This window comes from Chelonoidis abingdonii, chromosome 26 (genome assembly GCF_003597395.2).
Source record: "Chelonoidis abingdonii isolate Lonesome George chromosome 26, CheloAbing_2.0, whole genome shotgun sequence".
NCBI lineage: Eukaryota > Metazoa > Chordata > Testudines > Testudinidae > Chelonoidis > Chelonoidis abingdonii.
Genome location: NC_133794.1, coordinates 11,295,093 through 11,321,945, shown reverse-complemented (window position 1 = coordinate 11,321,945; position 26,853 = coordinate 11,295,093). Strand labels below are relative to the sequence as shown.

Here is a 26,853-nt window from a genome sequence, read left to right as displayed (position 1 = left end):
ATCCCTCTCAGGGGTGCAGGGGTCATGCTCATGTTCCTGCCTTCTGCCACCTGGGGGTCTCATCACTGCCTCTGAGGGGGCACTGCACCTTTACTCCACGGGGACGGGGACCGAGGAGTGTCCGCCCCCCAGTGATACCGCAGAGCTGGAGGGTCACTGAAAGGTGTTTATTTGAATGAACGATAAAGTAACAGATACACACAACAGTGAATGAGCTGTGAAGGTTCCAGCCACTCCAATGGACACTGATAACACGGGTCCAGCACGGATCCCCCGGCCGGGGAGCCAGGACAGAGGCTGAGCAGACTGGGGAGAGGCTGACGTCCTGCTGCCCCTGTTTAAACACAAGTCTTTGGGAGCAGCATCTGCTTTGCTAGCACCCCAGCTGAGTTCTGCCCACACCCACAAGTGCTGCTGGGAAAGCATCCTCTGCCCCAGCCAGCCCAGCTAAAGCACCGAAACCTCTAGTATCACTGCCTGGGGCTGAGTCACACGGGAGTCCCCAGTGCCCCCCGAGGGCCTGTGTGCAGGACCTTGCCCTGTGGCTCTGTTTACATACCAGCTGGGGCCAGTGACTTCCCCAGGGAGCAAAACCTTGAACTCCATACTGCAAGGCTGGCTCAGCTGGCAAATGATCCAAGCGGGCGCCAGAGAGGAAATCGACTCCTTCAGCACCTGGGCTCCCCACTCTGTCGGGCTGCACCCAGATGCCTGCTAATGGCAGCCTGCACCTGGTGTGCGTTTAACACTGAGGCGTGGGCACTCTCACTGAGTTCCCTACAAGGGTTAATTGACAAGGGAGCCGGCAGCATTCTGCTGCTGCCTGGTCCCCCCTTGCTGGCTCTGATGGGCATAGCCCAGAGACTGAAGGGCAGAGTTTGGGGAGAGGGCCCTTTAACGAAGCGTGGCTGGAGAATCAGGCGCTTGTGCTGGTTCTGCAGAAGGCCCCAGTCTCCTTGCCCCGAGCCTTGTGCAGGGAGGGCTCTGTCACACTGTGGGAAAACACCTTCTACTCCTACCACATACCTAGTTTCCAGCTAGACTTATAAATAAATAGCATGCAGCCCCTCTGGGCTCTAACCACACTAGTCACATGAGAGAGGAGACTCTCAGAGGCAGGGCGAGAAGAAGAATCAAAACTATCCAGTGTTGGTTAAGGATGGTGCTTCTCCTGGGGTGGGGTGGGCGGGAGGGCAGTTTACCCAGCTGCGCCTGGGCCCTCTACTGCATGCGAGGGGAGGGGGAGCAGCCAGCATCTTTTGGGGAGCCTCCAGCCCCACCCTACTGCCCGTCTGAGTCCAGCCAAGCGGTGGCTGGGCCAGTGCTGTCTTGCCAGGGAGCTACGGCCTGCAGCGGCGGCTGTTCTGTGCCATTGGAGCTGGCGGCTACGGCCGCTGGCGGCGACACTCATTGCAAACTCGGGTGAAGGTGAGAAGCTAGCACTGTCTGTCCCCGTACTGGGGGGGGAGGGAGGAGAATCCATTGGCCCTGGCTCTATTCCCAGCCCCACATGCTAATCAACTTAGCCCCACTGCAGAGCACAGGACTTGTGCGTGGGACTAAGTGCCCAGCTGCACATGTAACAGCACAAGGCTCCAACTCCCCATGTCCAACCCAGAGAAAGGGGCAGACACTGCTCCTTGGAGACAGCGGGTGGATCCGGGAATGCAGTGGGCCAGCCCAGCCCTCCCAGTCAGTCTCAAGCCAAACTCACCTGCTGCAGGGAGGTGTAACACTGCGCTCTAAGTAAGGCATCGGTCAAGCTGCATCTGGCTGTTGGGCTAAGGTCTCAGGCCAGGGATGCAGCAAAAACCAAAGACGCCACAGCTGGGGGCTGGCAAAGAGAGATCCCAGCCAGCCCTGCAACAGGCAGGGAACTGCCCTGCAGAGATCACCTGGGCAAGGAATCTGGGTGGGGGGTGGCCCCTCTACAACAGGCCGATCCCTTTATGACAGTGCAGAAGCAAGCTCCAGCTGACTGCGGCAGCGGAGGAGGATGGGACCCCCAGCTCGGCTGAGGCTCTCACCGTTCCAGGAAGGCAGCTGGTCTCTACTGCCCCATGGGAGGTTAGGGGCAGACAGCTGGGGGTCAGCCATGGACATAGAGGCCAGAGGCTTTGAAAGATTCTTCTGCAGGAGGCTGAGTTGCTGCTCCAAGGCTCTGAAATGTCCCTGCAAAGCCCTTAGGTGGGGCAAGAGGAAGCAGGAGCAGCTGCCCAGGTGCTACCTGCTGAAAGGCTACAGCCTGGCTCTTAAGATTCCACTTAGTTTAAGGATAAAAATGCCAACAGGTATGCACCAGCACCTTGGCACCTGTTAGATCCCCTCCACCCCCCCAGTCACATGAACATCTTCAGGGCAGGTAGCTCCGTGACAGGCTGTACATTCATCAGAGACAAGGCCCCCTGCCCCACCCCTTAAAGGAACAACTTCCTAGATGACGGGGCCCTGGCGCTTCGCTCCAGCTCCGCCGTCTCCAAGCTGTGCAGATCCCTCCCTCTCCTTGTCGGGTCAGCGCAGCTGTGGCACGTGAGTCTCCACAAAGGTAAATACAGCCCTGGAGTTTGCTCCTGGCCAGGCTGGCATGGCCGGTCTCAGCAGGGCAACATGCCTCTCTGCCTTTGGCTACGTGCCAGAACAGAGCCCTAACTACAGGTTAGCACCTTCATGCTCCTAGCCGTGCCCAGCGCTCAGCGGGGCTGCCTGGCTCCGGCACGGCCAAGCCCAGGCTCTCACTGCACCAGAACGTTCTCGCGGGGCTCCCCACCCCACGCCACTCCCACCAGCCGTTTGCCAAAGGCTTCATATCAAGGATGGAGCCATGCAGCTGCTGTTTCATCCGCTCAGCACTTTGGTAACACGGCCGTGGGAGAGGGGGGCAGATGCAGGCGTCGCTTTCCTTCCGAGCAGGAGGGAGATGGAGTCTTGGCTAAGGTACTAGCAGCTGGGGAGGGGAAGGGGCAGGGGGTGGACCATCTATAAGAAGGCACTGGGATTTGCTCTGGGGTCTTTCTGGTTTCTGTAGCGCATGGCTAGCAAGACTCCGAGGATCTAGGAGAACAGAGAGAGAGAGAGAGAGAGAGAGCAGGGTGGGATTAGGTGCGATGGGGGCTCCCCGTGTCACAGGCTGCAGCTTCCACTGGTGGTGCTGGTTCCTCCCCAGTGAGTCACAAGGAGCTCCTGAGGGTCACTGTGTAAGTGCTTTGCTGAGAGAAGACCTGGAGTCCCCACCATCCCACCCCACCCCACCCCACCCCACCCCACCCCACCCCACCCCACCCCACCCCACCCCACCCCACCCACTCCAGTCCCGGCCAGAGGAATTACCTCCGTGAAGCTGAAGAACAGTCCGACTCCTCCAAGGATTTTCAGAGCCTCGTCTGAATGCTTCAGCATCTTCTCCCCGCACTTAGGACAGCTGGGCATGTGGCCCTTGGTCGTGTTGTCCTTACACATCTGGAGAGGATGATAAAACCCCACAGTGACACTCCCCCCCGCAGGCAGGGCAGCGCGGCTACGGGGGAGCAGAACCGTTCCCCCCATTAGAGCAGTCAGGAGAGCATGGCGCAGGCAAGGGGGCTGGGCGTGAATGGGATTCCCTCTCCTGACAGAGACATGCCTGATCCTCTGCTGGCCCCAGCACATACAGACTTGTGCCCAGCTGGGAGGAGTCAGAATTACAGCCCTGGAGCCCGAATGCCTCAACAGCCACCCCTGGGAACCAGGCTGGAGATCTCCCAGCTCGTTTCCCCTGGGGGTGAACAGCTGGGCAACCCTGGCAAGCCGGGAAAGCCCAGAGGCAGAAGCACTGGGGTAAGGCACTGCCCCACCCTGGGACTTACAGCTGTGCAGTCGTTGTATTCCATCTGGAACGTCCTGATGGCGGCTGGGTCATTGGTGTTGTTTAGCAGCCCACAGCAGTTCAGATTCACCTCGATTTCCTTGCGGGTCTCGTTGCTCAGCATGTCCCAGGCGGCATGGAAGAGACTTTCCTGTGGGCAGAGTCCCCAGCGTTACCCCACGAACAGCACAGCCAGCAAGTGCCCTCTGGGCCAGGGCCCTGCCGGCCACACTGACCACCCTGCAATGCTCCTCTGCAGCCACTAGAGGACGCTGTTCCCCACAACCAGGTAGCCAGAGGTTTTCCCCTTTGTCCCTCCTTCGGTGCACAGGGCAGGGGACCAGCTTTACATGGATAGTGGGGGAGAAGCGCTAGAAGAGGGACCCCTAGGAGGGGAGCTGGCAGACAGAGATGGGGGAAGAAGCCTCCCCAGAAGACAATAATGGGCATAGCCAGAGTCAATGATGGGGCCTGCTGTGATCAGTGGGGCTACACACATACCCAAATTGTCAGCTCGATGGCAGGACGGGAACGCAAGTTCTCAAGCTGTCGTGGTAACTGGCGACAACAAACAGTAAAGGGGGAACGGTGCAACAGAGCCCAAAAGCCCATTGCTCTAACTCAAGGGCTGGGCTGTGATCAGGCCTGGTAAGCCTGGGACCAGGCCTCGGGGAACCCAAAATTGGTGCACTGGAAATAGGGTGACCAGACAGCAAGTGTGAAAAATAGGGACAGAGGGTGGGTGGGGGGTAATAGGAGCCTATATAAGAAATAGACCCAAAAATCAGGACTGTCCCTATAAAAATGGAACATCTGGTCACCCTAGCTGAAAAGTAGGGCTGATTGATGAACAAAGCAAGGAGGGGATGGGCTGTTCTGCCCCACCCACTGCTCCCTCTGGAGGGGTCTGTAAAGAAAGATACTCGGGAGCAAAATCAGCTACTGGAGGAAGTGTCATCATCACAGCGACCACCCCACTAGCTCCTGGACTCTCAGCCCTCCACCAGTCTGATCCTGAGAGATGCCCCAGCCAGGGCCAGGGGATCCAGACACCAGCTCCAGCCCAAACACCAGCTGGGATGAAATGGACTCAGACTTTAGCAGCTGCAGCAGTTCCAGGCAGCTCAGCTAACTCTCTTCCCTGCGGGACAGTTCTTATCAACGTCGCTACCGTCCAGACAGCGTTCCTTGCCTTTTTAATAGCAGGAACCGGCCAGGGAGAGCTCAGGGACCAGCGCCAGTCCCTGGACCAGTCGCTGAATACACTGATCTAAGAGCCTGGCACCCAAAGGGGTTTTTCCTGCTAAAAAACTCTCACCAGCTCAAGGGAGTGAGACCAAGGGCTGGGGCCAGCATGGGAGATGTAGTGAACACTTGATTGTTCAAAGGCTGGACCTGTTCTGCCTTCTCATTTTTAACAAAGGTTAAGATAATTTGTAATGGGGTGTTTGCCCTGGTACGAAGCAGGACTAGCCAGCCCTGGATCTTCCTTAACACTGGTTAAAGTTGAGCCCTTACAGCTCCCCCCACCCCACCCCCCAGCGCTGACAGCTGGCTTCGGGCTGTTTCCATGATGAGCTGCCAGCTCTCGCTGTCCCGAGGCGCAAGGGCAGGGGGCTGAGGGTGCCCTCTGGAAAAGGTGGTGGGTTGCAGGAGACAAGCTTTTAAGACCAGCGTGAAATGGGTGTTTCGTGAAGCACTGCTGATGCAGCTCTTCAGACGCTACCACGATCAACTCAGCTCAGCAGGAACACAGGAGTGGGACGAGGGGAAAGGCCGGGGATGGTTTTAAAATGCAGAGAGAAAGTGACTGGGTATTCCCAAGAACCCCACCTCTGCTCTGGGGTAAGACTCCCAACAACTCCCCGAGGAACAGAGTTAAACCACTCCCCCAACTAGCCCCATCCTCGCTGCATGTAGAGACAGTTCCTTGCATGGTCGTCTCTCCCCACCCCCTTTCCTGTCTGGCTTCTCTTCCGAGTCAACTCAAGTTCTCCACCCTTGTGAGACCGGCCCCACAGACAGCCTGTTCCGAACCTCCACCCTGGGGCCTGGTGCTGAGACCCCTGGGGGCGCAGCCTGAGCTGAGCGCTGCAGCAAGCTGAGCTGCTCTTCGAATTCTTTCCCAGTGGACTGTGGGCAAAGATGGCTGTCTTTGCCAGCTACCAGAGTGGCAACGCGGGAAGGCGTTCGAGGACTATCCACCCTTGTGTGGAGCTAGCCACCACCTGCACTACACGTGCTGGGGCAAGCAGGTGATACAGGGCACTTAGGCAACCTGTAAACTCTCCAAGACAGGCCAGGCAACTTGGGTTAAAGCACCACCGTGCCTGTGTTAGGAGCTGGTGTGGGGATAGTACTCAAGGCAAGATACAAGCCAAGTGGTGCCCCTGTGTCAACTCTGCAGTAACAAGCCCTTGGCCTGTGCTCTCACATGGGTCTGGCTGGCCTGCAGGCCCTGATTCCAGGGGGATACCGGGGGGCTGTAGCTAGCCAAACCCAGTAGAGGATCCACCTCACTGCACTGATAGGCTGGTAAGACATCTACCTGGCTCAGAGCTTAGCAGGAAGAGGGTTTCACCAAACACCTTTGAACCCATTGGTTGGAAGCCACAAGAGCAGCTGCCAGGACCTTCCTGTTTCCCCATGAAGATAGATGTACAGATTCTCCAGCGCATCTCGCTGAAGCCACTGTGGCCCAGGGTTGGTGAGGGAGGCCGACTCACCTCTCTGCTTGCGTTAAGGGCCAGACAAGAACAGGAGACTCCCAACTGGAAGAGAAAGACGAGCCCCAAAATGACCATGTACTGAGGAAGAGTCGGTGTTAAGGAAACACGGCAGGGGAAAGCTGCCATCTCCTCCCAGCCTCCTGGGTGGAACAGAACAGTGACAGCAACCCACCACCTGCCCAGGCAGCTTCCTTTGCCAGCTGCCAAATCCCCTGCAGAAGACCAAACCTGTGCCGTGCTCTACTGTCCTCTATCCACAGCCCACTGTTATTTCAGGGGAGCCAGGAACTCCCATGGAGAGGACACCTCCTATTTGTGCAACCCTTGCTTATGCTAGCACCACAAGCCAACTCCCCAAGCATGCTGGGTCCCTCTCACGGCAACCTTCTGAACTTCAGACTGGAGGGTGGCACAGGAGCGAGGGTTAGCTAGACAGTCATGGGGTCAGTTTAGGGCTGTTTAAATGTACAGAGGGGGGCACTGGGGAAAGGAGGCTGTGGCTTTACAAAGAGACAGCGCTCGGCTTTAATCGCCACAGGAACCTGCTGGGCAGTACAGCGAAGCTGGAGCAACTCCCTTCTGTTGATGCTATTCCACTGTAGATTTTCTTCTGGAATTGAATCTACAGAGTGGGTTATTCCAGAGCAGGTCTGTTGGGGGGTCTCCCCTGCAGACAAGCCCTGGTGTGGGGGGGCTGTGCCAGCTCCATGGTACAGGTAGAGAACCAGAGCCAGAGGAAGGTGAAGTGACTTGTGCAATAAGAAAACCTCGCTGTGATCTTAGACAAGGCCAGGGCAGAGCTGGAGTAGAACCCATTGGCAGGGTCCTGCTCTAACACCTTGTTCAGGGGACAGGGTGGGTAGTTGCATGGAAAGAGACTTTGCTCCAGGAAGGACTCCACCATCCCAGGTGCCTTGTGAGGAGAAAAGGGCCCATCTTCCCCTAGCCCACCCATAGCAGCTGAGCTGGCAGCTTACCCTTCCCAAGGGGTGACCACCCAAGGCTAAGTAGGGCTCTTTAAACAGATTATTATCCACAGGCAACACCCCCCCGTACATGTTAATGTAGAGCTCAGTATACAGCTGAGTCAAAGAAGGCAACAGACATCAAACCAACAGCCTCAGCTTGCTGGTGCTGCACGGAGTTTGTCCACACTGCTGTCCTGGGCAGGACCTGGGGCCAGCAGAGCCACCATTTAAAGTGTGTTTGTGTGGCAGGGAAAAAGATTTTCCACCTCACCTCTTTCTTTCCCTCTCCTCCAGCAGCCTGATCTCCCCCCTCCCCCCCCCCCCCCCCTAAAGCCAGCAGTGTACTGAGGCAGTGGGACCCCCCCTGCAGCACTCACCTTTGGCTTTAGCGGCTCGAGCTCCAAGGCTACACTGGAGCCTGAGCCACCCCTGAGGCGTTGCAAGGATGCGGGGCCTGATCTCTGGCTGTGCTAGGCAGGGTGCAAACAGGACAGACCAACCAGCGCTTCCTACAGCCAGTCTCCCCTTCAAAGGTTTGTGGCTCACCATACTGGCAAACACTCTTAGGGGGGACACCACGCTTACACCATGGGCTGAGAGAAATAGCTATTCAACAAAGCCCTTTATTACCCATGAACTGCAGCTACATAGGGGCCAAAGAAAATGCCTTTCTACTCGCCCTGTCTGGCTGACAAGAAGCATGTGCAGACCTGGCCTCAGTACTTGAACAACGGTCCCCAGCCTGTGCAGCCTCAGCGTGAGAGTTAATGAGCTCCTGCTTCAGCTTCTCCTACCTTCCTCCTGCAATGGTCCCCCTAAAGTCTGGGGCATTGCCCACCCCAAGACTGGAACAGTCCCCCCTGAGACCTGGCTTTCGCCCTCTGGTGCCTCAGGAGCATTTGCCACCCAGCCTTGTTTAATGAGAGTTTAGCCTTGGCAGAGTTCCCATCACCCTTGCTGAGGTCTCCAAAACTGCTACAACCACCAGCCAGCTCAGCTAAAGATTAGGTCAGTTTCTCAAAAGTTAAGGTTTCAAGTGGAACTGTGGTTTCCTCTTCACATCACTTCCCCTTCACTGAAATATCAGCCCATTTGTAGGTGGCAATCAACCATGCCTGGCCCTGTTCATGCCTCATCTAGGTAGATAGAGGTTCTGCCCCAATCTGGGCCAAGATGGGTCCCAAAGTCCCTTCTGGCAAGCGCCTGCCTGGCATCAAGCCTGCGGCAGCCCCTAGCAACCAGCACTCAATGCCAAAGTGCCCCAGTGATGTGACAGGCTCTGCAGAGGAAGAACATATTCAAAGTGCAGTAGCTACATCTGCCAGCCTCACGACAGCTAAATGGAGATGAAAAACCCCACCCACATGCGAGAGGAGCGGAACAGGAGCTGCATGTCAGCCTGGCTGACAGAGAGGGTGGGGAGGGATGTGCTAGGGGGTTTATTTATAGATAAAAGGAGCATCTGGAAGAGGGGCTAAAACCATAACTCCCAAGCTTCCACCAGACACGGCTTCCCCCCCTCGTACATTTGAGTGGGAGGGGTTAGAAGTCCATGGAAATCCTGCTGCTGCAGGTGTTGAACAAGATCCTTGCTCTCAGCCACCCTTCCTCCTGGCCTGCAGCTCTTTGCCCACAGCAGCTGGCAGTGGGCAGGGCCCAACGGGGCCCCTCTGGCTGACTGGCCTGTAGAGACGCAGGCCGGAGGAGTGGCTTGCTCTGAGATGCCAACCTCCTTTTTCTTACAGGGCACAGCAAGACAGACACCCCAGTGACCACCCACAGGCCACCCCATGCCCCTGAGTGGGAAAGCAGGGAGACTCCTTCCCCCCACCTGCTTCTCCCTTGGCAGTCTGCAGGGCTGTCCCTGCCACATGGTCTCAAGGGCTTTACCTAATGAGAGTTCAGAACAGCCCCAGCCTGAGTTTACCCACAGCCCGTCTCATTCAGATTCCCACAGCACATTCACTTCCTCCTCTAGTCCCGTCTAGACACCATCTGTTTTACCCACTTGCTCTTAGCTACTTCTCCCGCCAAGCCTCCTCCCCAACTTTGGAGAGAACGGTCACGTCTTTCATGTAGTTGTTGCAACACCACATGCCCCTAGCTGGGCTGAGGGCGGAGGGGAATTCCAAGGGAAGGCCCTGCCACCTCTTCACGGATGTCCGAGTCAGAACAGACCATGGTGATCATCTGAGCTGAAGCACAGCAGGGGCCAGAGATCCTCACCCTAAAGCCAGGCCCACTGCCTGAAGGGAGTGTCTGGCATTCCCGGCAGAGGCTGCCGCTACAGCAAGACCACCTAGCAGGATCCTAAGGATCAAACCTCCAGATTTCAGCCTCTCAGGCTGGGTTCCCAATTGTTACCACCACCAGATCAGCTAGAGCAGTGGTCCCCAACCTTTTTCACCTGCGAGTTGGAGGACTGGCGGTAGATGAGCATCTGCCGAAATGCCACCAAGCGGCAATGTCTGTAGGTATTGCTGCCAGAATGCCACCAACAAGCAGTGTCATCCAGGTGTCACCACCTAAACACTGCCGAAAATCAGCAGCATTTTGGCAGCGACGCCTCTGGATGATGCAGCTTGTTGGCAGATGCTCGCCCGCTGGCCAGTACACAGGTGCACTTAGACACCATGGCACCCGTGGACACTGCGTTGGGGACCCCTGGGCTAGACAGAGTGTGACCCACCCATAACCCTGCTCAGAGAAGGGCCTGACAGTGCCCCCCCAAGCCACACTGCAATAGCAACAGTGGGAGTTTTGTCAGCAGATGGAGCTGAGCCCTAAGGTTACTGAAGGCCTGTTCTCGCTATACACAGCGGCTGAGCTCTGGAGCACATCTCATGCCAGAGAACCGGGAGATTATTAGCAGCACAGGGCAGTTGTGAGGAGCGTGGCATGGCCCTGGCCTCCCAGGTGGCAGAGAAGGATACGAAGAAGAGCATGACTTGGTGGTGGTTGATAGCCCCGATGAGTCCCACAATGGCAATGAGCAGCAGGAAGAAGCCCACGGCGATGACTCCGCCGATGATGTGGATGCTGAAGACAATGCCAAAGCTTTTGCCCCAGGCAGCCACGCCGATCAGCAGCAACCCAACCAGCTGGAAAACAAGAGGATACTGTTAGCCTGGGATGCAGGGGGCCCTTTCCCCCACAACGCCCGGCACACTGGTCCCCACATCACCTCCATATCCTGCGAGAGGCACCTCATCTCCTGCACAGCACAGGAGGGGCCTTTGACAAGATCCCAGCCTCCCAAAAAACTGACAGTCTAAACAGAGAGGCTGCAAAGGGGGAGGGCTGGGGGCTTGTCATGTTACTTGGAGGGAGGGTGGATAAGTGGGGAGAGCTGGGTTCTGTTCCCAGCTGAGTGACACCCTCTGCCTCCCTGTGCCTCAGCTTCCCCATATGTAAAATGGGGCCAATGATACTTACCTTTGTGAAGTGCTTGGAAACCTGCTATTTGGTTTTGTAAACAGTCCTGTCCCCTTCCTGGCCTGGCCTCAAAACTTACCTGCTAAACCCGGCCTTCCTCTTACCCAGAATTTTCCTCTCCTGAGTAGCTGGTTGCAACAGGACTCCAAGCCTGGAAAGGCAAGCACGGGCCTAAACATCAGCTGGACTGGGGCCTCGTTTTGTGACTTTTTTCCAGTTTTTATTTTCAGCTTCTTGTCCAACCCCTGCTGGTTTCCCCTTCCATTAACCATTGTTTATTCCAGCCCTTCGCCCCCACCCCAGCTAGTGGGCCTTCCCCCTTTCCTTTCATGCCAAGATCCAAGCTCACGTTCCCACCCACGCACGCCTGCAATTAGCTGGCTTCTTAATCACCCATTTCAACAGATCAGATGTTGGAAGAATGGACGCCAGCTCCAGTTTTGCATCTTTGGCAGTGGGGGAGTCTCTGCACATTTTACATGCACCCCCAATGCACTTCTGTATCTCTAATCTACGATCTCTACTCCAGGAACCTAGCGACTGCCGGACTGGATTGGACTCACTGTCCATCTCCTCCAGTTTCCTATCTGACAGCAGCCAGCACGCTTCAGAGAAAAGCGCAAGAAACCCACAGTAGGTAAATGAGGGATAATCTATTTCCTGCCATCTAGGTCTCAGTCTGGTCTCTATTAGAGCCTGAAGCACGAGAGTTAATATCCACTCTAGATTGTTAGCATTAATTATAACTCGAGATTTGTTATCCACAAAAGGATCCAATCTCTTTTGAAACTTGCTCCATTTGTGGCCTCAGCTTCCACTGTTTCACTACAAGCGTGTGGTGCATCGTTTTGAGTTTGCCATCTTTTAATCAGTTGGCTTGTGACAGATTATTATTATTCCCCAGACTTCAGAGCCAGCAGCACATTCAACAGCATGGATGTATTTTTCACACTGACGTTAACCTATACTTCCTTTATGAGTGTGGTAGATGCTCCTTCTCATCTCTTAGACCGATACGTTCCAGAAAGATCCACTCACCATTTGCGCTCATAAAACAGGTTCCAACTGGGGGAGGAATTGACTAGCTCTTGCCATCTTTTGGCCTCGTTTATACACAAACAAGTGTCCATTTAAACTGAACTGGTTTCTTAAATTAGCCCAAGCCCCTCTGCAGGCACTCAAAAAAAAAGTTTGAAGAGCTTATGTTGGCTTTGCAGTGTTTGATTCTTAATGACTTGAGCTACATCAGAATAGGCCAGCTGAAGTGAGTTAAGAGCATCTCCATAGGGGTTTGTGCTGGCTTAACAAATCCAGTTAAAGAGGCACCTTTGTGCATTTGCACCTTCCAGGTCAGCCAAATGGCAACAAGACAGAGCAATACAGGGGGCTGTGAGCCAATATAGTTAAATGCAGAAGCTGTTGCCAAACAGCTGTTTAGCTTGTGCACATTAATAGGATCAGGCCAGCAATAAGAGAATATAGACATTAACACAGGCTGCTTCTCTTGCAACTTATCCTCCATCACATCACTCCTCATGCCAGGCTCCAGCCTGAGCCCAAACACCCACCCTGCAACTTTATAGTCCCTGCAAGCCTGAGTCAGCTGCAGCTGTGCCATGGCTCTTACACTCCGGTACAGACATAACCCAAGATATTACAGCGATGAGCACCAGAAATACCAAGTGATAGTCTGGCCCCAGCGAAGTTGGCAGCAAGACCCTCTTGACTTAAACAGAACCAGGATTTTACCCACCTTCTCTGTGTTCTGGGTTGTGAACAATTAGGTTGCCTAGAACCAGAGGTTTGAATCCTGCCCTGGCTGATCATCCGAGATTGCATGTGGGACTGTCAGACAAGTCTCATGCACTCGCTACAGAAGCTCAGTAGCCCTAGAGTTTAGGTTTTCCCTGATTGCCTTGAATGGAAGAGTCTCTTTGCCAGCAGGCTGTTCACTGCTTGCTTTCAACAACCCCATGCCCACCCCCAAAAACAGGCTGCATTTCTTGATTAGGTAGCTCCTAGGTGACTAGTTTGAGAAACTTTAGAATGATGTGAACCGTGCAGCTCTAAGATCTGTACCAGCTTACTGCACCTCCTCTCCCAGCATGGCAAATCTCAGCCGCTAGGGACAGCTATCTGGCAGCGTGACAGTATTTGAAGTCACCCCCCAAAGAGTTGGTGCATCGAGAACAGAGTTAGGATGGCACTTGCATCTCTAAACTTCTAGTGTTTTGGAGATTCTGCAGTAATGTTAGCTCTAGCAGAGACCAGATGGGTTTTTAAGTCAGTGAAACTGCTGATTTCTGCACAAACTAATGGAGCTGGTGACCCCTGGTTGCCAGGAAAACAAGAGAACATCGCAGGTGAACATTGCTGCTGACGTTGCTCTCATGGAAGTTGTCTTTATGTGGGCAGATGAGGGGGCACCTGGCAAAGAAGAACGTAAGATGCCCTCTAACTGGGCTATGTTGAGGATACATATGGCTGGGGAGCGGTCATGCAGGAGCACTGGGATTTCTCTCCTGCACTCATTCTTTAGCACAGCGACACACAAATCTGCTTGCCGTTCAGCTGCTCAGGACAGATGTGCTGGTCTCCTCTGCAGGAGGAATCCCGCACAGCTGTCTCTGGGACAAAGGAAACACTAGGCCAGATTTCCTCTGCTGCAGCTGACCACAGTGAGGTTCCATCAGCGATGAATCCGCTTCCTGTCAGCACACGTTTCGCTCTCTGCCTACAGCATTCCACCTCCTCATTCCCCATCAGCCAAGGGCTGGGCCCTCTCCCCAGCCCAGTTTGGTTTCTGACATCCCTTCCTGTCTCATTTTATAGCAGTCAGCCCCATGGAGCAGACAAGCTACTGCGGTTACCTACGTTTAGGCCAAGCTAATGGACATGACGAATTCCTCATGTCTGTGGGTGGGCGCAGAACAGTGGCTGGAAGACAAGCTCTGCTCCAGGCTGGGATTGTGGGACACGAGGTCTTATTCCAACACAGTCATCCCCACGTGCACTGATCCCTTTCAGTGCTGTTCCTACGCAGTTTGCTTTGGAAGCACAGGCTACTGCGGATGCCCGGCAGCTCCCCTAGGGGTACGGGCAGCACTATTCTGGCTCTCACTTCTTGAGCTGATGGGACCTAAAGCCTGAACTGTGCTCACAGCCTGCCCTGCCGCGGTCCTAGTTCCCAGTGCTCTCACCACATAGAATAGGAACTAGTGTTTAGTGCTTTAAACGAACGGTCCTTTTCACTAGGTTTTGGCTGCATGGCCGGGCTTTCCATTCAAGCCATGGTCGCACAGATGCCTTCGACTTCCATAGACACTGGGGCCTGATTCCCCATTGCCCAGAATTTACTGTCATTTACATCCATTCAGCCCTGGTGTGAAGTGCAACAGGGTCAGACTGGTAGCACCGTGTAGTGGTGTGACTGCAGGGCACCAGAGAATTGGGCCCCCTGTGTACTTTAACCAGACACATCCAGAGAAGGCAGCTCACAAATTTGCATGCTAGATTGCTCATCACAAGGGCTCCAACCATTTCTGCTGACAGACCTTGATTCATGACTGCCCTCCTACCCCTTGTCTATCCATTTTCCTACACACACACAGACCCCGCCCCCCCGTGTGTTCTCTTGCTTTCTGTCTGCATTTGTTTCACCCAGCGCTGCCTGTTCCTATATGTTGCTCAGGGAAGATGGCAGCCTCTCCAACTGACGTATCAAGGCAAACCCAGCGACTGGCAGAAAAAGCTTAGAGCAAGACAAGAAACAGTAACATTGTCACTTTGAGCACCAAGTCTGTTGAGGCATTATGGGCCATAAATGCTTCTGAAGACTCAACCTCTGCAGGACCTAAGGCAAAAATACTGAGCCCTGATCCCCAAAGACACCCAAGTCTGGGGCATAGGTGCCTACGTCCCAGATTTATGCACCACTTTAATCTGCAAAACCACACCTGGCGGCCACCTAACCCTGTAGGCACCTAAACTCCCCCAAAACACAAGTCTTTGCAGTAGACATGGCCTAGGTGAGTAAGTTTCTGCCTTTGAGCCCCAGAAAGATCCATCAGCTGGAGGAAGGTAGATATTTGCCTGCCTATCTTCTCTGCAGGGCCCAGTCCAGGAATCACATTCAGAGGCTGCATACAGGACAGGGCCCCATTCAAAATCTGGCTGGAGGAGCCAGCCAGTGAGACAGATTTATGTTACCATAGACCACCTCACCACTTTTAGCCCAGTGGTCAGTGCACTCACCAGTGATGTGGGAGACTCCAGTTCGATTCCTCTCTCTACCAAAGGAGGTGACAAGATTTGAACATAGGTCTCCCACAACTCAGGAGCGCACTCAGCGATGGGATAGTGTGATATGGGGCTCCCTTCACCTACTGAAGCTGATTGGAACAGGGGGACTGGACCATAGGTCTCCCACCTCTGAGGTGGGTACCCTAACCCCAGCCTATGGAATCCCTCACCCAGTGAGGCCTCACAGGAGAGACTGAGAGAACCCCACATCAGAACACCCCTTAACTCAGTGATCAGAGCACTCAGAGGGGGGAGACCCCTGTTCAAATCACTCCCTCAGGCAGAAGGGGGCACTTTCTCCAACATCCCAGGTGGATGCATGAACCACTGGGCCTAAAGTGGACACAACCATCTCCACTCATCACTCCATTGTGCGGCACGAGGTAGGGGCTTAACTCATTCTCTCAATGGTTGACGTGCCTATGCCGTCCAACTCCAGGAGAGGGTCACCGGCTGGGGACCGCAAGCAAGGACTGGTGCCTTCCTGCAGTAGAAGGGAGCCTATAAGCAGGTCCTGCCTCATATCAGGCCTCTAATACAAGAGTTTATGTCTCAGGTGCTTCCTACTACACAGCTCAGACTTGGGCACCTGTCCCTGACAGAGACAGGACTCGGCCTACATCTCTCTCCTGGGCACCTCCCACTGGTTAGCTTAGGAAGTTCCCCTTCCCTCACCCCATTCATTACAGAGAGAGCCTAGGCACCTAACTCAGGCTTTGTGGATCACCATGTTATTCCTGTAATTGGCACCGCAACACTGAGCATCTCAACATGGATCCAGCCCTCGGTTATCAAGTTCACAGCAATCATTGGGCCACTCTGCTTATTCCAGACCTGAGCTGCCCAGGCTTGGGGCCTCACCAGGAGGCCCAGGCCTTAATTTGAGAGACTTCCTCTCATGGTTAGTGTGTGATTTTCTGGTCTGTTCAGCATCCAGCCCCCTTGGACCCTGGCCCATGACCGGGGCTCTCAGGCACTACCCCAATACAGACAATGGTGGAAAGTCCATGCTGTCAACATATCATCCAGGCTAGGGACACTGCTAAACCAGGCCAGTTTCTCTTATGCCAGTGCACTTAGTATTGCTACTGCTCACAGGAGATTTCCAAGAAATGTCTCCGACAGCCCTAGAAGATGCATGTCAGTTATGTGGGTGTGACCTCTGGCTAACCAGATTAGAAGGGTATCCCAGAGAATCAAGAGGATGCTGCTAAATAGGTGCTGAAATAATGTGCATTTATGTAATACTCTCCTGCAGAACACATTTGATTACTGAAGCTAATAGCCTTCAAGTACCAGCTGAAACTGGCTGGTTAGTCTTGCCCACATGCTCGGGTTTAGCTGATCCCCATATTTGGGGGCAGGAAGGAATTTTCCTCCAGGGCAGATTGGCAGAAGCCCTGGGGGTTTTTCACCTTCTTCTGCCATGTGGGGCATGGGTCATTTGCTGGAAGATTCTCTGCACCTTAAAGCATTTAAACCACGATTTGAGGACTTCAATGGCTCAGACACAGGTTTGATACAGGGGTGGGTGAGATTCCGTGGCCTGCACTGTGCAGGTGTCAGACTAAATCGTAATGGTCCCTTCTGACCTTAAAGTCTATGATCAGTGTAAGATGCCTACTACAGCAAGATGTTAGGAAAGAGCTACTGAAGTTTCACTTCCTTGTCTCACAGATACAATCACCAATGAATAACTTTTAGGCTTGGCCTACACTAGGATTTGTACATTGGTATAGCTGTGTCTCCCAGGGGTGTGAACCCCACCGCCCAGATGCGTTGCTATAGCAACCTAAGCCCAGGTGCAGAGAGCACTAGGTAGATGGACGAATTCTTCTATTGACCTAGCTAGCACCTCTCAGAGAGACTGACGACCTAGACCAGTGGCACAGGTAGCATCTGAAACATTACAACAGCACAGCTGCTCCCGTTTCCATATAGACATGCCCTTAGAAGCATTAATCTAAAATGACAGACTGCAGCTTTTATACTTACAGTGGAGTACCTTGTTTTCAGCTTACTCAAGAGAAAAAACCTTTGCCTCACAGCCATGGGCAGCTCATGAACCCGGGAGGTTTGGGCTGCTTCTTGGGTGTTTGAGGCACTTCTGTACTCCACTAGAAAGTTTGGTCACTTGACCTATTCCAGTATAACTAAAGCAGCTAACCCCCCTGGAGCGGATATATCAGGATAAAGAATGAGGAGTCCTTGTGGCACCTCAGAAACTAATAAATTTGAGCATAAGCTTTCATGGGCTGAAGCCCACTTCATCAGATGCATGCAGTGGAAAATACAGTAGGAAGATGTGCATGTGTGTGTATACACATACACAGAGGATGAAAAAATGCAGGGTGCCATACCAACTCTAATGAGACTAATCGATTAAGGTGGCCTATTTATCAGCAGGATTTTCCACTGCATGCATCCGATGAAGTGGGCTTTACCCCACAAAAGCTTATGCTCAAATAAATTTGTTAGTCTAAGGTGCCACAAGTACTCCTCGTTCTTTTTGCTGATACAGACTAATACGGCTACCACTCAAATATATCAGGATAGAGAGCTTAACGTGTATGGCTTACTCTGGTTCAGGAAGGAGAAACAGCTTTACCAAAATCAGGCACTTTTGACTGATGGATGCAGTTATGCACTAGGCAGGGCTTATGCTGTTGAAGAATCACATCCCTCACAGACCAATAAGGCCTGGTCTACGCTTACGACTAAATTGATACAATTTTTTTTTTTTATCTCTAAGGGCTAGGCTGATGGACAAATTCTTCACTCAACCTTGTCGACACTTCTCTGAGGGGCGGATTAATGACATCCATGGCAAAACCCCTTCCATCGCTTCAGGAAGCATCTACACTACAGGGTAACAGCAGCCAAACTTTTCAGAGTGGACCAGTTGCTGGTGGCGACTGAAGATTGCTAGATGCTGATGTCCGGGCAGGCTGCTGGCTCAGGCATGATGGAATGGGATGGGGGAGGTCTGTTTTTACAGCCTGTTGAGGAGCAGACAGTGAAGTCCATCCCCACCCTGCGTTGGGTCAGAGACATGGACTTCGGCACTAACCCATGTTCGCTTGGGAGGGGGGGCTCTGCTTCCTTCCGGCCAGGACAGGGGGGGAAAGCAATTCTCCTCACGGAGCTCAGGGCTAGGGGAGATATCAAGTCAGCTGCCCTAGATATCAGAGCCCCTATGGGCCCCAGAGAAGTTATAGCCGGAGCAGAGGCAGGCCACACACCCTGCCTTAGGGACAGCCCCACCCCAACATAGGAGGGGGCAGCTCTCGGCTCCCCCAGCTCCTCCCCTCCCCCCCCGACTCGAACAAAGGGGGGGCTCCCCCAGCTCCTCCCCTCCCCCCCGACTCGAACAAAGGGGGGGCTCCCCCAGCTCCTCCCCTCCCCCCCCGACTCGAACAAAGGGGGGGGCTCCCCCAGCTCCTCTTCGCCCCCCCCGGCCCGAAGCGGGGCCCCTCCCCCCAGGCCCAGCCCCACCCTGAGCTGAGGGAGGCCCCGCCGGAGCCCCGGGCCCGCGCTCACCACGTAGACCACGTTGAGGGCGCAGAGCGCGTTGCGGGAGCAGGCGAAGCCGCCGCCACACACCATCTTCCCGGGCGGGGGCACCGGCCGCAGGCTCCGGAGACAGCGCAGGCCGGGCCGCTCCTGGCCCTTTAAATCCCAGGCCAGCGCCCAGCGCCGCACTGCGCCTGCGCGCCGAGCCCGCCCTCCTCGCCGCGTTGCGCCTGCGCACGTACCCCCTCCGGGCCGCCTCCTTTGGACGCGCCTGCGCAACCCTATGCGTGAGTACGAGTACGTACGCCGCGCTCGCACACACGCACTGCGCCTGGGCGACGCGTCCTGTCGTGCGCTTGCGCAGCACTCTGGCGTGGCGCGCGTGCGGTCTTCTCAACCACGGCTCACACGCACGGCGCCTGCGTAGCAGTCTCACCTCCGGTGCCAAGCTCTTCCACCCACCTCAGAGCGCCTGCGCCGGGTAACGCGGGTTGATGATGCGCATGCGCGGGCGTTCCAGGCCTGGCTTTAGCTTCGTCTCCAAATACCCGGATGAGAGTGGCTCACGGGTGGCCAAAGACCCGGATGGAGGGGACAACTTCCTCCTGGGGGCCCTGTGTTTTCGCGCCCCCGCCCAGATGCGCCCTGTCCCAGTGCCTTGGAGTCCTCCAGTGCCATGTCCTAGTGCCCCCCTGTGCCTTGGGGTCCCCCCCTGCCCAGTGATGTCCCCCCCTTCTGCTACCCCCCCCCCGGCCTTGTGCCAAGCTGCGCCCTTCTCCCCGTTCGTGGTGAGCACCCCCGGATGGCAGCTGGCCTGGCGCCTGCCCGCCCCAGTGTGCCGCCCACAGGTGCCAAGCGGTTGGTAAGTCGTGGCAGCATTTCCTTTCCGCTGTTACTCGGGCAAAAGCGGAGGCTGGAGAAACTCCTGAATATTTCAGCTCGTGTTTTAACAGGCAAAGCCTCAAACAAGAAGTTACGTCTATGGTTTTGATCTCAGGTGCGCACTCTTAGGGCAGCACAAAAGGGGAACCTTCTTATCGCCTTTTTTTTTTTTTTTTTTAGAGCTGTGTAGTCGGTTTTTGTTACAAGATTAGATTTCTTCAGGCTGAATTCTATCCCGAAAACAAAGTTTAATCAACAGTCATATTGCTGTGCAAAAGTTGGATTCACTGAGGACAGGTCCCATCAGTGGGGATTAGCCAACAAGGTCCAGGAGGCAAACCCATGCTCTGGGTGTCTCTAAGCCCCTGCCTGCTAGATGCTGGGACTGGAAAACAGGAGGTGGATCACTTGAGAGTTGCTATGTTCTGTTCATTCCCTTTGAAGCACCTGGCATTGGCCACTGTTGGACAACAGGATACTGAGCTAGATGGAGCATTGGTCTGACTCAGTATGGCCTTCGTATGTTCTAGCCTTCCCTTACTCATGCGACAAACAGTGAAATAAAGGAGTCAAGGGGCACCCTTTAAAATAAGGGATAGGGAGTCATCCTAAGGAACAAATGAATGAAATAAGGAACTGTCCCTTGAAATAAGGGACAGGTGGTCACCCTATGTGCTGCCCTCCACCCTGGGCACTGAGGGTGCCAGTCTAAGTAATACAAAATAATAACGAACGGCTGAGGGGTGTCCTGTTGAGGTGTGGGGCAAATGTGGCCAATGGAGCTGCCCTAACAAAATGAAATCCTGCCCTCACAAAGTTCTTCTCTGGACAGAGAAAGCATCCATTTGTTCCAAGGCCTTTGTGACTCCTTATTTTTCTGAAGAGCTTAGACAGCAGGGTCAGAGGTGTTACAAACAGCACCTGGATAGATGGAGAGGGGAAATCAATGCAAAGCCTGAAATAGCAGTGAGGGAAGGGAGTTCAGAGGGAGAGCCTTGAAATGCAGTGGCCACAGGTCTAAATGCAAATTCCACCTCTGACAATTCCCCGGTAAAGACGTCTTCCCATCGCCTCCCTCATCCCCACTGGCTTCTGAGAAAACAAGAAGGGACCACAAACCTGACTATCAATCGGCAAGAATGGAGTTTGCTTATGGCACAATTAGTTGCTATTAAGAGACCCTGGTGAGGAGCCCTTGAGTCACTTTGTCTGTCTGTCTATCTATCTATCCCCATCCACCCCCTCAGTCTATCTATCTATCCCCATCCACCCCCTCAATCTGTCTGTCTATCTATCCCCATCCACCCCCTCAATCTATCTATCCCCATACACCCCCTCAATCTGTCTATCTGTCTGTCTATCTATCCCCATCCACTCCCTCAATCTATCTATCTATCCCCATACACCCCCTCAATCTATCTATCTATCTATCCCCATACACCCCTCAATCTGTCTACCTATCTATCCCCATACACCCCTCAATCTGTCTACCTATCTATCCCCATACACCCCCTCAATCAATCTATCTATCTATCCCCATACACCCCCTCAATCTGTCTGTCTATCTATCTATCTATCTATCTGTCCCCATCCACCCCACTTTCTGTCTTCTATCTATCCCCACCCACCCCTCTATCTACGATCTATCTATCTATCTATCCCCATCCACCTCCTCTATCTATCTATCTCACCACCCCCTCTATCTATCTATCCCCATCCACCCCCTCTATCTATCTATCTATCTATCTATCCCCATACACACCTCAATCTATCTAGCTCTGTCTATCTATCTATCCCCATAATCCCCTCATCTATCTATCTATCTATCTATCATCTAATCACAATATTGCCAGCCCCAAATATTTGAGAATCGTTAATCCAGCACCAAATAATTCTTTTTACTTGCCTTCTGGTTTTTAGGCTTTTGGGTATTCACTAAGGTCACATTTTGAGCTTTTCTCCACAGTCATGAAGGGCAGAAACTTTTTTTTTTTTTTAAATGAAAGCTGAGAGTCTCATGTGTTGGGATTCCCCTTCAAGACCTGTTCCATTCAGCTTACCCAAACAGCTTGTCCAGTTCTGGAGGACACTTCATCCAGTTCTGGAACCAAAACAATCAATCAACTCTGTATTTCGTCACTCAGTCCTTTATTTGGCATAAACAAAGCTATGCTGAATGATCGGACTCATCATAGGGGGTGGCAGGTATAAGGCACAGACAACCTCTTCCTTGTTACATTTACACATTACATAGCAATTTGCTATATGTTAACACACTTTTTTTATTAGATTGGTCACTTTGCAGGAGCCAGTCCCTGTACAGCATGGATATTAGGAAAACTTTTTCACTAGGAGGTGGTGAAGCACTGGAATGGTTCTCTAGGGAGGTGGTGGAATCTCTCCTTACAGGTTTTAGGTCAGGCTGACAAAGCCCTGGCTGGATGATTTAGTTGGGCTTGGTCCTGCTGGAGCAGGGAGTTGGACTAGATACCTCCTGAGGTCCCTTCCAACCCTGATAGTCTATTCTATGATTCTGTGCTCTGTCCGTGTGATGTTCAAATGGAACCTGATCTTTACCTTACAAGTTTATCTTGTCCATGGTTCCTAGCATCAAGGTGTTGCTGCTTATCTTAAATAGCACAGACACCTGACTCCAGCATACTGGTTGTCAACCCTATTTACAATTTAACTTCCAGTCACCTTCCAACTATGCCCATTAAGAAATGAGGCAAATTCTTATGACAAGCCGGTCTACATTATGTCATCGCCTGACTCCAGGAGCTGGGGCTGTAAGTAAAAAATCGTTATGTGAGACTCACAATAAAACCACGAAGAGATGGCAACGTTGTCAACGTGGGACCTGACACTGGAAAAAAGCCAACGTGATCTGGGATGCATTAACAGGTATGTTGTGAGCAAGACACGAGAAGTCATCTTCCGCTCTACTCTGCGCTGGTCAGGCCTCGGCTGGAGTATTGAGTCCAGTTCTGGGCTCCGCATTTCAAGAAAGATGTGGAGAAATTGGAGAGGGTCCAGAGAAGAGCAACAAGAATGATTAAAGGTCTAGAGAACATGACCTATGAAGGAAGGCTGAAAGAATTGGGTTTGTTTAGTTTGGAAAAGAGAAGACTGAGAGGGGACATGATAGCAGTTTTCAGATATCTCAAAGGGTGTCATAAGGCGGTGGGAGAAAACTTGTTTATCTTAGCCTCTAAGGAGAGAACAAGAAGCAATGGGCTTAAACTGCAGCAAGGGAGGATTAGGTTGGACATTGGGAAAAAGTTCCTAACTGTCAGCGTCGTTAAACACTGGAATAAATTGCCTAGGGAGGTTGTGGAATCTCCATCTCTGGAGATATTTAAGAGTAGGTTAGATAAATGTCTATCCAGAATGGTCTAGACAGTATTTGATCCTGCCATGAGGGCAGGGGACTGGACTTGATGACCTCTCGAGGTCCCTTCCAGTCCTGGAGTCTATGAATCTGTGAATGGGGGTACTGGTTCCCTGGTAACTCCACAAAGAGTTATTCTGTGACTGGTGCAACAGGAGAATGAGACATTCCTGATCAAAATACAAAGAAATGCAAGTAAGAAATAGTAAAAGAGATGCCATTACTGAGCAGTTGGGAGGGGAACGGGACAGAATTGCAGTATGTGTGAGCCCTGAATCTCTGCATGAGAAAAGGTCAGTCATGAGAAATGGGCACACAGTGTTAAACCCTGTTCTCCCCATGAAAGCTACTCTGCACACAGGTACAGGTCATCAGGCCAATCAGGTGCGAGGCAATGAAAATGAAGTGTGAGAGAGAGGAAGTTGCTGTACTCGCCTGGGCTCCCCATGACCCTGTGTCAGACATCCTGTGCGGTGCCACGCTCCCATATGGAGCACAAAGAGGCCTCTGGTGCTTCAGAAGCGCGGATCTTTTGGTGTGATCGACGCCTTCCCCTTGCTAATCGGCCTTGTGATGGAAGAGCCAGAAGAGTGATGAAACAGCCTCCTGATCGCACTGTTGCAATCCCTGCTTTCAACCTTCTAGCAACAAGAAGAAACTGGCAGGTCTCCAGAAAGACGAGGAGCTCTTTCAGTGTGCATGGATCACAGGGCCTTGGCAGTCCAGAATCCTGTTAAACTGGACTCCCCAGTGTAGACTTGCTAGCACATAGCACATGCAAATTCTCCTTACCAACTCTGTTCCAAAGTGCCATGTGCTAGGATCTTCCTATTGAAACAGAGCATATGTCCTCCGGAAACCGGGAAAAGTTGGATCCTAAGGCTGGCTGCTTGCTGGGGGTTACCGGAACTGTTCCCTGCCCCTCCCTCTCCACGCAGGGAAGGCCTGTGCCAAACAGCTAGTAGACATGGTGTTAAGGCACATGTTACCCTTGGGGCTGGAAGCTTAATGAAATCATCAAAGCAAATAACCTGTTTCATAATATAAATGTGCAGGAACTTTAGCTGTTCCAACTGCCCTGGCCACCGTGCTTTGAGGGGGGGGTCCCTGTGCTTCAGGGAGATGTGAGGTCCAGAGTGGCCTGGGAGATTAGCAGAGGGCAGGAGCAAGCAACCTGGCCCCAGCACATCACACTCTGCTGGCTCCTGGCATTGCTTGGGGGAGGGAGTGGAAGCCAGAAAAAGGTGGGGTGGGGCCTTGAGGGAAGAGGTGGAGTGGGGGCAGAGCAGGGACGGAAAGAGGCGGGGTGGGCTGGAGCCGGGTCACTCGCTGCTGCCGGGCACCAGTCCCCCCAGTAATCCTCCAGGCTGCCCTGGACCCCACATCCCCTTGAAGCGCAGGGCCCCCGAAAGTGTGGGGCCTGGGGCGGTTGCCCCAGTCTGTCCTATGGACAGGACAGCTCTGAAAATATAAGCTCAAATATTGGTGGAGCCGGGCCCACGTTCCTCGATATTAGTGGAGCTTGGACACCACGAGGCCATATAACTCACCACCTATGGCCCTGAAGGGGAGGTAAAGGGAGACCAAGGCTAAGTTACTTTATCTTGCTGTCCCCCCACCCTTACATTTCAGAGCATTCACCCAGCAAAATCCCTCTGAGCCCTCAGTGGGAAAGTCTAACATAGGCAGCAGCTGGTCACTTAAATATTAAACAAGACCTTGGAAATAAAATGATCTCATTGCGACCTGCCTGTCGGGCAGAAGGGTAATTTACCAGCTGAGTGGAATCTATGTAATCAGGACCAGGGGCCTTGTTGGGTGTATTGGAAATCAAGAGCTTTCACATGAGAGAGAACTATCCCAAAGGCAGAGGGGTCAGTCCTTGCACACACACAGTTCCTCTCAAGGCTGGCCTGGGGTCTGAAGAGAGGTATAGCCTAGGAGTCGATTACATTCATGAATGACTAAGAATGCAGTGCACTTCCTTTCCTGGCTTCTGAGTCGCACAGCATCACCCTTCCTGCATCCTTCACCGTTCCTGCATCCGGTGTTTCTGCCATTCCTGTCCTGAGTGGGAACAGAAATGTCCCCTGTTTGTCCACAACTTCTTGGCACAGCTTGCCTGCGTGCACCGTACCAGAGCGATCTGCCTTTTGAGGACCCCTTTTGGGTCGGGGGGGGTGTACTGGGCTTACCCCAGCTTTCAGGGAGCGTAAGAGAAGTGAAGAGACCGTGTGCAGTTAAATCTAGCCACGTTGACAACTGGGCACAAGCAAATAGTCACACCTCATTGGAGGTGGTTTCAGTTGCCCCTACCGCTAGTGCAGCAGTGCGGTGTGTGGAGGCCAACAGTGCTAACATGCAACATGCCATATTGATGAAGCAGGGACCATGACTGAGGCCTCCAGGACCCACTGCAATATACATATTGGGTAACCTGACTTTCTGTAGTGCAGGAACACAGCATGGGCAGGCTCGGTCGAGACTGAGCCTGGTATGCTGAGATGTCTGGCACAGCCATTTGAAAGGTGAACGTGGTCAGCGCTACATTACAGAAGTCCCAGGGCTGACTGTATTTGGACTCCGAGCCACGTGTCCTTCACCTGCAATCTGCCGGTACTGCAGAGAAGCGCTAATGAATCTCCAGCTCCATCCTCAATCTGAAACAACCAAACAGTCTGTTTCTCTGACAGTAAAACACGTGAAGATGTTGTGTAACAATGAAAGTGAAAAACACGAGGGTCTGCATTCTGTATCTGAATGGCCACAGGGCTCCTCCACCTCCGCGGTTTTGGCTAAACTGCGCCGAGGCGTCTAAATACGCTTCCAACTATAAATGTTAAATAAATGTGTCTATCCAGGCTCCGCCTGCCAATTTGAGACGATTAACGGCTTTTAGGACTAATCCTAAAGGAGAACGGCATTAGCATATTCCGCTTGTGTCTAAGACCCCGGATATTTGATACTCCAATCCATCCTGGAAATAAAGCTGTGGGAGTTAGCTGCCATGTAGATTTCTTAGGCAGGGCATCGCTTCCCCAACCTCATGCCCTAAAGACCATCCCGTTTCCCACTGGCCTCTTTATTCTTTTGAGGTTAGTACTTGGGAGATAATGCTGCCATTTACATATAAATATAAAATCCAGGCTAAGCGCATCTGCTCAGAGGTGGGAAATGAAAAGGAATCAAAAAAAGAATTAACTCACGCTTTTCCCGGAGAGAGGCGATTTTATTTTTAATTTCTCTGACCCAAGGGCAGTTGAGATGCTTTGATGTGTCATGTGTTGTCCCCTACTCCCGGCTAAGCAGCCAGATTTGGGAGCAGTGGAGCCTCCAGCCCCTAGGAGCTACCTTGTCTAGCACCAGGAAGGTGCTCCTTCATGAGATCAGAGTGCTGGAGTGAGCCGATCCCTGGGGAAGCCTGACTCTTGCTACCAGACAACACAACCAGTCCTAATGTCTGTCCCAGTTACCTCGTGGGAAGCTGCTCCTTTAGCGCGCTGGCTGCGGGGGTGGCGATTTTGGAGCCCACCATAGCGAGTTTGAGCCTTGTCGCTGCTTGTGTGTGGTTTGGCTGATTGTGCCCATCCCACTGCTGATTTGTGTGTAAATGTGGCTTCCACACGGCTTCATTTACACTGGAGCCAGGCAGAGAGCTGCCTTCCCTTCTGTCTGGGAGAAAACCTGTTTCTCCCTTTGTTTGGTCACAAACTTTAAAGCATAATATCCGTGCGTATCCATGACTCATATAGTGTTAACACATTTCACGATGATATTGATCACCAGCGTATC

General features: G+C 53.1%; 1 protein-coding gene across 1 annotated transcript; it reads right to left on the bottom strand.

Annotated features, from left to right (window-relative positions):
- Positions 1-152: 152 nt before the first annotated feature.
- Positions 153-19,036, bottom strand: TSPAN31 (tetraspanin 31). Its single transcript, XM_032786882.2, has 6 exons — positions 18,816-19,036; positions 10,472-10,639; positions 6,568-6,648; positions 3,843-3,992; positions 3,328-3,456; positions 153-3,051 (listed from the first exon to the last, which is right to left on the bottom strand). The coding sequence occupies exons 1-6, from the start codon at positions 18,879-18,881 to the stop codon at positions 2,977-2,979; spliced, it is 669 nt and encodes a 222-aa protein (XP_032642773.2). The 5' UTR covers positions 18,882-19,036; the 3' UTR covers positions 153-2,976.
- Positions 19,037-26,853: the final 7,817 nt, after the last annotated feature.